The 12,965-nt window shown below is 33.8% G+C and overlaps 1 protein-coding gene across 1 annotated transcript; it reads left to right on the top strand.

The window, feature by feature from the left end:
• The first annotated feature begins 6,098 nt into the window (after positions 1-6,098).
• On the top strand, positions 6,099-12,608 carry LOC116031546 (probable inositol transporter 2). The gene is made up of 5 exons (XM_031273776.1): positions 6,099-6,391; positions 6,490-6,560; positions 8,846-9,181; positions 10,580-11,284; positions 11,931-12,608. Exons 1-5 carry the CDS (start codon positions 6,256-6,258, stop codon positions 12,411-12,413), a joined length of 1,731 nt encoding a protein of 576 aa, XP_031129636.1. The 5' UTR covers positions 6,099-6,255; the 3' UTR covers positions 12,414-12,608.
• The last annotated feature ends 357 nt before the right edge of the window (positions 12,609-12,965 follow it).

Genomic DNA, 12,965 nt, shown 5'->3' with positions numbered 1-12,965 from the left:
TATTATATATATATATATATATATATATATATATATGATTAAAAAATAATGAGATTTATAATTATTACAAAAATAACCCCAACAACAATCTGGTATGAAACGAAGGTAATCAAATTTATTTATATAAAATAAATAAATAAATGAGAGGGATTTTCAAATATGAGATTATAAACCCAACGACATAAAGAACAAGGAAAGACCCATATCGTGTGTAGCACACACTTTCCTTAAAAATAATTTGCTACCTTTCAAGGGTGCTAGGAGTATTGTAGCATCAGTCTCTCGGTATATATATATATATATATCGTTAATCGACTTATTCACAACCTACCAGGAGAACTAGAATACTTTTATGATATATTATAGCATTTTTGTAAGAAAATTATATATAAATAATAAGAATCAAATTAATTGAAAGTTTGTGGAGATATATTCGATTTAGAATTTTAATGACTTTTGTAGACTTTTTTAAATAAAAAAAAAGTTCATAAAAATTAATAAAAGTCTATGACTATTTTTTAAATAGATTTTTATAGACTCTTAGTAGTAGTAGTTCGTAGTTCGTAAGTGTGAACCATTAGTAGGAGGTTCATGGTTCACCAAAATAAATAATAGTAGTAGTACGTAGTTCGTAAGTGTGAACCATTAGTAGGTTCATGGTTCACCAAAATAAAAAGTTTTAACCATAACCATAGTTCGTGTAATTCAAATTATAACCGTAACATTTTATACAATAATTATAGTTTATATATGGCTGATTTGCACTCTGCAAATTGAGTTTTAAACCTTCAATTAAAATCGAACTATAGCCACCTCTAGACTTGGAGACTGAAAATTGTCAGTTTCACTAGTCTAATAAATTAATTTGCTTGGACGAAGTATTTTCAAAAAAAAAAAAGAAAAAAAAAAGATATGGTTTGCAATTTTGATGGGGGAAGAAAAAGTGATGTTGAATAATCAAAAGGATCATATGATGAAAAAGATGGGGTGCCATAATTCCAAATAATTAGATCAAGAAAATGTTGATATGTTGCTACCTAGCTCCATAATTTGCCACATGTAAATAAATGCTGTCACTTTAGCGGTTTTTAATTTGCCCTTCAAGGATAAGGTGGTCATGTTTGACTTCACAACAAAATTTATGGTCAATTTTAATCTGTGAACTATAATGAAATTTTCAAAATTAATTTTTTAATTTAAAAATTATTTAATTGTATTTTGTTTTTGTGCTTCTAAAATAAACAAACGCAAGCAGGGAACTACACAGGGATTGACCATTGCGTACAAACTACTAACAATCGGAGTACATGCATCCGAATGTGTACCATTAACAACATTCATGTTTCCACTGTTATCATTAACGTTAGTGGAATCCATATTGACTTATTCGTTTTATTCACTATTAAGATTGTAAGTTCTGAATAAGTTGATAAATTAAATCAAAATTATAGAAATGAAGCAATGAGATTTGAATTTTTAGAAAATATTTTTAACCAGTATACAAGGAAAATCCAAGTACTGTGTGTAAGACACATTCTCTTTGAAACTGATTCGCTACCTCCCAATGGTGCTAAGAGTGTCGTAGGGTCAGTCTCCCAAGATAAAATGGATTACAACATAATATTTGAGCACCCAAATATAATGCTTTTAGTGATCTTAAACAAAGTAAGCACTTCGTAAATTTGATATCAAAGAGTTGGCATAATTTTTACATGGAAGAAAAGAGGGTTTCGTGAGAGAAGAAAAACATAGTTTTGAAGTTGTTAAAAAATCCTCCAAAAGAGAAGAAAAACATAGTTTTGAAGTTGTTAAAAAATCCTCCAAAACATTATGTCCAACACATGTATTTGTACGAGAAATGAAATTTAATAGCACTAATAGCATTCAATATTGAATTTAAAATTTAATTGATAACTACAAAAACTCGTAATTTAATAATATTAAATATGATGTTACTGATGGGGATGAACCCAAGGCCCGAGGTCTAGCGCTCGGAAGCAGGAGGCAGCTGACTTAGAATCAGTCTGCAGGAGGTAATGGCGGACATAAGGAACGAAAGGGTAAGCTGACCAAGCGAGCTGAGAGTCGGCTGGTAGAAGGAAGTAGATGAATAGTATAGAGCATATGAGGGGGGTGATTATGGGTCGGCCGGTGACTTAAATCGGGGCGTCTCATGGAAATAGAGTAAGAATCCTAAGGAATACGACAAGTCTTAAGGCTAAGGAAAATTGACAGAGAGGAGTCGGTCATGCCGACCTTGGAGAAATGGAATTTAATAGCACTAATAGCATTCACTAGAAGTGAACCCCACTATACCACTATACCATAAAAGAGTCACTTTAAATGTTACTTTAAGCCAAAAGTTTAAAAATCCCACATGAATGAAAATTGATTTTTGGGGACTGAAAAATGACAGAATAGTGCTTAACAAACAATTCTTGTATAAGATAGGCAAGTGTTACCCTTTGAACCTTTCCTTATAAAGATATATTTACTTTGTTGGCTTTCGGTAGAAGTGATGCTTTTAAATAGTATTGACGTCTGTTTAAACAATGATATATCTTACAAAGGAACCTCCAAACCTTTATTCAATGCTCATGGGTTTGCATGTTTTGGCCATGGAACACTATTCCTAGTTCTACATGAGTTTATAAAAATTTGAGCCCAATCAATTATACTTTAAAGTGGTCCCACTTCTCTATCATATAGAATTTTTCCGAGTATCTCGCATATTCCACTAGTGTCAATGAACACTTTGAATTATTAAAGCATTAAGCATGCTAACCTTGTGCAAGATTAACTATTCAACGAGGAGTGGTTGGGAGTTCGAGACCGCCACAGTGACATGCTTCGTTACATAATTTAGTTGTCCCATTGAACCTAGGTTTCGGCTAGGTTGGGTATCCAAACTTTTATCCAAGGGTTTTAGCCCCATTCCTTGCATCAACTTCTTTACCAACTCTATGTTTAACCCTTTGATTAGCCCCATTCTTCAATTCGTATCAACTTCTTTACCAACGCTATGTTTAACCCTTTGATTAGCGGATTTGATATATTATACCTTCAACCTCACATATTCAACAGATATAACAACTGTAGTGAGAAGTTGTTTAATGGTATTATGTCTACGACATATATGTCTAGACTTACCATTATATATGTTACTTTGTACCAGTCCAATTGCAGCATGATTATCTCAATATCAACACAAATTGGAGGTATAAGTTTAAACAAACTAGGAATATTCTAAAGAAAGTTGTGTAGCCATTCAATCACTCCCTTCGCTACATACTACAATAAGTATTTGGATAATTGTTTTAAGAAAAGTACAAATTAAATATTAATTTTAATGTCAACTATAAGTCTATAATAAACTTCTCATATATAATATTGCACTGATATACTTTGAATTACTTATTTAAACCAAATATTAGACATTAAATCAGTCACGCAATATGCATATAAAATTAATTAATAAAATAAAAAATAGCACCAAAAAACATCATGTCGAATAAAATAATGTTGGATGGTTGATCACTTAGACAACTTAGTCACAAGAGTCAAGATTCCCTTCATAAATAATTATTTTCCCATGCGTTTTGGGATTTATATGAACGCAATAATATAATTTGCATTTTTTTTTCTTACCTAAAGCTTTCAGTCTGGTAATTAAACAAAGGAATTCCAAATCCTCAATTCAATAATTGTAATTCTATTTTTTCCAAAAAAAAAATATTTTTTGATATTTATTATCCTATGATCACACTATAAATCATTAGGGCCGGATTTTAGGGCGTGTAAGATATGCAACAGCACATGGCCCCAAAATTTTAGGGGTCCCTAGTTCAGCCCTGGCCTAATAGTTAGTATATGTATTTGTGATTATATTGGTCCAAAATTAGGTTTTTTTTTTTTTTTTGCATTTTTCTCTTTGCGATTTCTCTTCAATTTACAATTTATTTAATAGGCCTCACTTATTTATCAGCACAGGGCCACACAAATAAAAAAACCAACCCTATAAATCATAGGTTTAACATGAATCATAATCAAAGGTGTAAACAATGAAGGAGATAAACAAAGAGTTCCTAGTCACTCAAAGTGAAACAAGAACTGTCTCTCTGTCTCTATGTGTGTGCACGCCATTGTTCAGGTGAGTCCACCATTTTCTATAAGTCCATGTGGACAGATCTGAGCTATTGAATGTTTGAGATCAATGGCTTATAATATTTCGTCAACTGTGTAACTATGCAAGTGAAGTGCACAGTTGCATAATTGTCTAAGCTAGTGATATTAAACATTCAATGGCTCAGATCTGTTCACACAGACTCATGGGAAAAGATAGACTCATTTGACATGAGTGTGTATAAAAATTAGTAGAGTATGAACTCGATTTGAGAATGTAAAATTTTCATTGTTAACTTGAATTTTAAAAAAGAAAAAAAAAACATGAGCCAGTTGGCATTTGGAGTGGTTCAGTGGTACAATAAAACTGGATATATTATTTTAAAGGAGTTAATTCCACCGGAGGTACCTTGTCTTTGGTGACAATTCCAGATTTAGTCATAGACTGTCGTTTTTGTCATTTAACATTCCAGACTATTATTTTTTGGACACTTTTAGTCCTTCTCAAGAATTTTTCTATTTTTAGTAAGGACATTTTTGTCTTTTCATATTTTTCTTTTATTATTTTTCATATTCGAACCGGTTTAATTGGTTTAGGACTTTAGATAACATCTGATTTTTAGTAACCATATTTTTCAACTACATTTAACTCATTTAAGTAAAGTGCTAAACCAATTAAACCGGTTGAAATCAGAAAAATAACAAAGAAAAATATGAAGAGACAAAAATGCCCTTACTCAAAATAGAAAAAGTCTTGAGAAGGACTAAAAGTGTCCAAAAAATAATAGTCTGGGATGTTAAATGGCAAAAACGATAGTCTGGGACTAAATCTGGAATTGCTACCAAAGATAAGGGACCTTTGGTGGAATTAACTCTATTTTAAAGTCATTTGATTATTTAAAAATAAAATAAAAATTAAAAGATCATGATTTTACAAATAAAATATTTCAGATAAAATATCATCAAGCTTTTCGTCATTTATCCTTTCCGACAAAGAACACCCCACATATATTGTTAAATGGATCTTAATTACCTAAGTTTTGTCTTAATCGTTTACTTAACATCGGTATTTATTATATTGTTTGCAGGTGTTAATTTGTAAGTGAAGTTTGACATTTTATTTTATTTTAAAATTATTATGTTTATGCCTTTATGGTACAAATTATAGTTCCAATGTGATTACGTATATCTAAATTTCAAAATTCACGCCCTATGATATAGTTATCAATATTACGAGTGATTATTCAATATCTTCAAAAATTAATGATATAGTTACATTAATTGATGGACTATAATAAAAAGGATTTTGTCCAAACTTTTTTTTACTCCCTCACACAAAAATTTGATATTGACACTTTCATTGGGACCCATAGGATGAAGATAACATATCATATCTTGTCATGTCAGAGCGTAAAAGTGATGAGTAGAAAATGAGAGTCCATATAATAAAACTCTTTTTAAAGTTTAAGATTTAATCTAGGAAAAAGTGTCAAATAGGCCACTGAACTTATCGCTTTTGTGCAATTAGGCCATTGAACTTAAAAAGTGTGCAATTCAACCATCAAACAAGTAAAATTTGTGCAATTGGATCATTTTTACAAAAATTTTCTGGTAAAATCCAATTATATTACTAACGTATATGTATTAAGAGTGGCATTTTCTTCTACCATACTAGTTGGGAGTCAATATTGAAATGTTTTTAACTCAAATTGAATTAAAAAGTTTTGTAAAATTGGTCTAATTGCACAAATGTTTCTTGTTTGATTGTTGAATTGAACACTTTTTAAGTTCAATGACCCAATTGCACAAAAGCAATAAGTTCAGTGGCCTATTTGACACTTTTTCCTTTAATCTATAAAGATGATAGTCGAAAACCAAATCAATAATTCCTCAATAGTCAAGGGAATGAATCGTTCATTAAATAAATATGTCCTGCCTTCTATAAATAATGTACAGAGACTACACAGTCACTCGCTCCTAGACTCTTCTTCCCATTCTGTCCTTTCTTTTCTTGTCCTCCATTTTTCCATCTCTTCTGCAGCTCTCATAAATTTCCTTCTTTGGTTTCTGCAGATTGTGAAAGAACTAATTAAATACTCTTTTGTATGTGTTGATCTAATAAAAATAAAGAAAATGGAAGGAGGGGTTCATCCTGGCACAGATGCAACAGCTTTCAGGGAGTGTTTGGCTCTGTCTTGGAAGAACCCTTATGTTCTTCGCCTTGCTTTCTCCGCTGGAATTGGTGGACTTCTCTTTGGCTATGATACTGGTCTCTCTCTCTCTCTCTCTCTCTCGCCTTGATTTTTATTTCATTTTGGGTTTTTTAATTTTTTTCTTAATTTAGCTGATAAGATAAGATTAATACAGGAGTGATATCTGGAGCTCTTCTTTACATCAGAGATGACTTCAAGTCTGTTGACAGACGAACTGTCTTGCAGGTAACTAATTAGTAATTACTTCTTCCTTTCTGCCATCACCATAACTCCAACCATATCTCTCCTCTCCTCCTTTTTGCAAATAAATAAATAAAATTAAAAAATCTCAAATGAATTTCTCTGATGTCAATTTTTTAAAATTCAAAGTGTAAAATTATTAATTTTAGTCATATTCAGCTACTAAAAAGAGTGAAAATGGGTGATTTTTTTTACATAATGTACTGAGATAAAATGCACAGAAATCTTAGGTTTTGAGGAATGGTAAAAAAGTCATGATAATGAAAGGTGTGAATTGTTAATTTAATTATAGTCCAGGCACCATTTTGATAATTCATTCCATCTTTTAATTATTGCATATTACTTTCATTAATTTCTTGGAAAGAATTATCCCTATACTTTTTTGTCCTGTTATTAATTAACCACTCACATTTATAGCCCGTGAATCATATGTTGGCAGAGTTGATTTTGGATGTGAGGACCGTAGGAGACAGTAATTATTAGGTGTATCCTAGTGGGTTTAATGTTTCAAACATATAATACCTCAAAATTACATTAATTATTAAACTAGATTTCACTATCAACATTATCGCATTTAATTCTACTCATTTAATATTATCACATTACACTACTTAAAGCAATTACTCCGTAATTCTTAATTTAAATTTTTATTATTCTACTGTTTAATGAAGATGACTAATACATGAGTAGCATCTTATTATTCTTCCATGAATATACTCTTATTATTCAATTAAAAGGGTTTACTAGAGAAGAGAAAAGAAAAAATTACATATTGGTGTAACTTTTTTTAAAAGAAAAAAAAAAGATTGTTGAGAAGAAATTCTATCTAATAATTTGTTAGGCTCTGGGTTTATAGTTTTGTTTCTTTTTTCTTTTTCTTTTTTTGGTTACTGCGACACTGTTACAATGTAGTATATATCTATATTTGATTTCCTATTTAGGTGAGTTTAGAGGTGTAAACGAGCCAAACTGAGCTCAAGCTTGCCAATTTTCGAGCAACTCGATTGTTCGAGCTCGAGTTCAGGCTCGAACTCGAGTTTCGATTCAATTTTGAGCTCAAATTTAACCTATTTGATTTTAAATTCTTGTTTCAATTAAAAATAAACTATAATATTATATATATATATATATATATATATATGGTTCTTGAGCGGCTCGACGAGCCACGAGCTTATGACATTAGAGCTCGAGCTCGAATTTGACCGAGCTCAAATCGAACTTTGACCAAGCGGCTCGCGAACCGCTCTGTTCATTTACACCCCTAGGTCAGCCACAGTTATGTCACTTGACCACAAAGTTTTTGACTTTTTTCTTTTTAAGAAAAAAATCTTTAAGCGAGTACAAAGTATATTTTAATTTTGCCTGTTTATGGACTATTGGTTTAAGTGCCAAGTGTCCCTAGTCCCTACTGTACTCTTTTCTAGGATTTATGGTCAGTGGACAATACTCAACTTTTTACATGTATTTATTTGTCATATCCGATTCATAAAATTATGTTTATATTTTCAAAAGCATGTAATATTTTCACACGACTTGTATTAACAGATTAAAAATAATAATAAAATGATAGTATACCGAAAACGTAATAAAATTAAAGTACTTTTTTTTTAAATAAACATAATTCTTTAAATGTAGTATTTTTTAATACTTTTTCATGGTTCGAACTTATGACCACCCCATTTGGAATGGTAATCATAATGCCATCACAATTCATGGTAGATGGCATATAAATGTTGAATAATAAATATTGTTTCATATAATTTAGTTAGTTGTGGACTCCAATGTGTGTACTATAACAACAATCTCATACATATAAACAGCACACTATTACACCACCCATCCCCTGCTCTTCCACTCCATCTCATCCCACATTACCTCACCACACCCTTTATATATAAGGGTCCGTGTATAGTTAATGTTTGCATATAAGCACTTAATAAAGATGTAAAATACTCAAAGATCGATAACATAGTTTTAGATGGTTAAGTATGTTTATATGCTGTGATTTTTTCTCTTTGGCTGCAAATAGTCAAACACTATGTTAAACAATTGCCACTGCTTCCAATATGTTAATTATAATTTATAATGTATTTTGTATTTGAACCATATTATCTGTGTTTGATATTTTGTCGTGGACATTTTTTAATTAATTTGAAATTTGCCCCACTCGAAAAAAATTCTAGATCCACCCTTGGTTACAATTACATGGTTTTAATCAATATTATGTAATTATAATGCAATATTTAATTTGTACGTTGTGAATGTTATAGGAAGCTATAGTGAGTACGGCGGTGGCCGGAGCAATCGTAGGGGCGGCGATTGGTGGATGGTTAAATGACAAATATGGGCGAAGAACTGCCATACTATGCGCCGACTTCCTGTTTCTTGTAGGAGCCATTATCATGGCTACTGCCCCGAGCCCTGCCCTTCTAATTGTCGGAAGAATTTTCGTGGGTCTTGGAGTGGGAATGGCGTCCATGACTTCTCCGTTATACATTTCCGAGGCATCTCCGGCGAAGGTTAGAGGAGCCCTTGTGAGCACCAATGGTTTCCTCATCACCGGCGGCCAGTTTCTGTCCTATCTCATCAACCTTGCTTTTACCAAGGTATGTATGTGGTCTTCCCATTTTCGCTTCTTACTCAAAATAGTATTTATCTTGGTATACAATCTTATCAATATTACATCATGTGGTGACTTTTTTTTTTTTATTTTAATAAAGGTACTTTAAATTATATATTTTAATCAGGACCGATTTTTTTATTTGCGTGGCCCTGTGCTGGTAAATAAGTGAGGCCCTATCAAACTATAAATACACTGCGAATTGAAGAAAAGTGATTCGCGTGAATATTACGAAGTAGAATTTTTAAAAAAATTAATAATACGTAATAGAATTTAGATCAATCATGAAAACCTAATTTTGAACTAATATAATCACAAATACATATACTAACTATTGGACCAGGGCTGGACTAGGGGCCCCAAAAATTTTGAGGCCCTGTGTTGTTGCCCATCTTGCACGCCCTAAAATCCGGCCATGATTTTAATTGAAATTTAACTTTATAATTTATTGGAATAAGTCTTAAACTTTATATTGGAAGGAGTTTTTTTTTTTTTTTTCACTTTTTATCTTAGGAGTATTACACCATTTATCATATTTGATATCCAATTATTAATTTTTCACATTTGGTTTTTCACTTTTTATCTTAAAATATTGTTATATTTAGTCATTCGGCCTAATTTTCAGTCAAGGATGACCAAATTTGTATTTCTATATATGTTACTGTGCATAATGTCCATGATTTATCTTGAAGGACAAAATTGTCATTTTCTATAACAATTTTCAACTAAAAAAAATTGGTCAACGACTAAAAATTAGGCTGGAGAACCAAATCAAAAAAGGTTTTAAAAGTTATGAAATTAAATGTGAAAAAATTAATACCAAAAAACTAAATATAGAAATGGTCCAATAGTCATGGACCAAAAGTGAAGAAAGAAGAAAAAAAAGCCTATTAGAAGCCATCAATTATTATAAGGCATTTAGCTTTTTGGTGTAACATATCATGTGATGGCTTTTCTAAAGTAACTTCAAATGGCGTATGCTCTGGATTTCTAATTATGGACTATGCTTTTTAACAATTGTTTGGAACCATATCCTAGTTCTTGCCAGCCATAGAAAAATAGAAAAATACTGATCACTTTCATTTTTATCCTCAATTTTTATTTTACATTCAAAATCAACATTTTTATTGAGGTCCACGTGAAGAAGAAATAACCTATCGGCCCAAGACATATAGGGATAAAAGTAAAACAATAAGAATTGAGAATACATATTTTTTTTGAGTACTATTAATTCTGTTACATAACAATGTAGTATCTGTTCATAACTATTTTCTGAACCATCACCTCCACTGTGCTCGGAACTACCCAGTTCCATATAATTGAACTCATACAAATATTTGGTAAAATTAATTAATTATCTAACAATATAATAATATATGATCAGGCACCTGGGACATGGAGATGGATGCTTGGAGTTGCAGGTGTCCCAGCCGTGGTTCAGTTCATACTAATGCTTCTCCTCCCGGAATCACCCCGTTGGCTGTACCGCAAGGGGAGAGAAGCGGAAGCCGAAGCAATACTGCGGAAGATCTATTCACCAGAGCAAGTGGGCGCGGAGATTGAAGCGCTAAAAGAATCAGTGGAGAAAGAAATCCAAGACAAGCAGGCATCGGAGAAGGTCACCCTCCTCACACTGCTTCAATCCACGACGGTGAGAAGAGGGCTAATAGCCGGTGTGGGGCTCCAGATCTTCCAGCAATTCGTGGGCATCAACACCGTGATGTACTACAGCCCCACCATCGTTCAGCTGGCCGGCATCGCCTCCAACCAGACGGCGCTCCTCCTCTCGCTCGTCACCGCCGGGTTGAATGCCGTCGGCTCGGTCGTGAGTATTTACTTCATTGATAGGACGGGGAGGAAGAAGCTCCTGGTTTTCAGCTTGATTGGCGTCGTGCTCTCGCTCGGATTTCTGTCGGCGGTGTTTCACGAGGCTACTTCGCATTCCCCTGCTGTTAGCAACGCCGAGACGGCGCATTTCAATGCGTCGTCGACCTGCCCTGATTATCGCGGCGCCGCCTCTCCTCGGCTCTGGGATTGCACCAGCTGCCTCAAAGCTTCCTGCGGATTCTGTGCTTCACATCAAAATAAGGTAAAAATATAAGACATTATGTCAAGAAAGTATGTGTTGAGATTAGCCAAAACTAACCATGGCGACACCGTGAGGTTCAAATCCAGCTGAAAGTAGTAGATGATGGAAGGTGTGAGTTGGATCCTTTATGCGTGCATTAAGACTAGGGTCTAGCTAACTGGTAGACTAATTGCATCACTCGTGATTTATCTCAAGCGACGGAATCATGTGGGATAATGTGACTGCAATGCCTAAAGCTATAACTAGTAACGAAGCGTAACTAGCCACCATCCCTGGACTTGGTCCTTTTTTGGCCCATCCCTGGACTTGGTCCTTTTTTGGCTTCAGCTCAACAGCCCCCTAGTCACCAATTGATGGACTTGTCCTTTTACTGGCTTCCACCTAACAATTTTCCCTCTCAGCACCTGTCAGTCTTAATTGCACATTTTTACTCTTGTTGGGTTTCGAACCCTTAACCTAGCTCTAATTTTGGCAAAAGCTCAACTTTATTTCCTTATATACTGCCACCACATTTTAAGGTGTTGAACTTGACCATTTACTATTTCCGCACAACAATCCTCTAGGCTCTAGTCATGAATTGATGAACTTTGTCCTTTACATACACAACATAAAACATACATAACATTATACATTTTCACTTTTGCAGCTACTTCCGGGTGCGTGTTTGATCTCAGATGACAATATGAAAGATGCCTGTCACGAAGAACACAGATTGTGGTACACAAGGGGATGCCCCAGCAGCTTCGGGTGGCTGGCTCTCATAGGCCTCGCCCTCTACATCATCTTCTTCTCGCCAGGGATGGGAACCGTGCCTTGGATCGTTAACTCCGAGATATATCCTCTCAGATTCCGAGGAATATGCGGAGGGATTGCCGCAACAGCCAACTGGATATCTAACCTCATAGTGGCACAGTCCTTCTTGTCCCTAACTCATGCCATTGGAACATCATGGACCTTCCTCGTATTCGGGGTGATATCTGTGGTCGCGCTGCTCTTTGTTTTGATCTGTGTGCCGGAAACCAAAGGGCTTCCCATTGAAGAAATTGAGAAGATGCTGGAGGGGAGAGCTCTGCAGCTAAAATTCTGGAACAAGAAGGAGAAAGTTGCTAAGGATGGAGCAAATGTATGATGGGAGAGAGTGAAAGGGATATCAATTTGACTTGTAAAGTTGTAGTGTTTCTTGTTTTGGGTTCCCAAAATGTTAGTTTGAGCAATGAAATATTGTTGACAAATAGCTCAACATGTATGTATGGATTTACTAAACCCAAACTTCTATACATAATGTATGATCCCTTTCAATAAAACATATATATCTACTAAATTATATAATGGGAATATAATAATGCAAGAGATTCCATTTGAACAAAGAACTTGCATCTGAATACTCTGAGGTTTGGATAGTCATCTCTCTGAAAGAGAGTAAAACACTCCAAAATAATGTGCAAATCTACTCAGATAAGCAACCATAATGTGTAGAGTGGATCCCTTACCAATAATACGAGCCACCGTCTTTTTACTGAAATAAGTAGTAATCATGAAATTTGTTTTACTAGGGATCCTAAGATGAGTTTAGAATAATCTGAATAATCAATTACACGATAGACTGAACTCCTATACGAGAGTTAACACAAAACTCTCCTAAGTTATTGGAGCTAAACTGCTGACTAAATATAAACCACCA

The sequence above is a fragment of the Ipomoea triloba genome, chromosome 10 (genome assembly GCF_003576645.1).
Source record: "Ipomoea triloba cultivar NCNSP0323 chromosome 10, ASM357664v1".
Lineage (NCBI taxonomy): Eukaryota > Viridiplantae > Streptophyta > Magnoliopsida > Solanales > Convolvulaceae > Ipomoea > Ipomoea triloba.
Note: the sequence above shows the minus strand (reverse complement) of the source record. Positions and strands in the feature narration are given on the sequence as shown.

Bases quoted from the DNA above. Each gene is read 5' to 3' on its own strand.
- LOC116031546 (XM_031273776.1), top strand. From the start codon at position 6,256: ATGGAAGGAGGGGTTCATCCTGGCACAGATGCAACAGCTTTCAGGGAG. The intron at 6,392-6,489 runs GTCTCTCTCTCT...AGATTAATACAG, and splicing joins TCTCTTTGGCTATGATACTG to GAGTGATATCTGGAGCTCTT. The intron at 11,285-11,930 runs GTAAAAATATAA...TCACTTTTGCAG, and splicing joins GTGCTTCACATCAAAATAAG to CTACTTCCGGGTGCGTGTTT.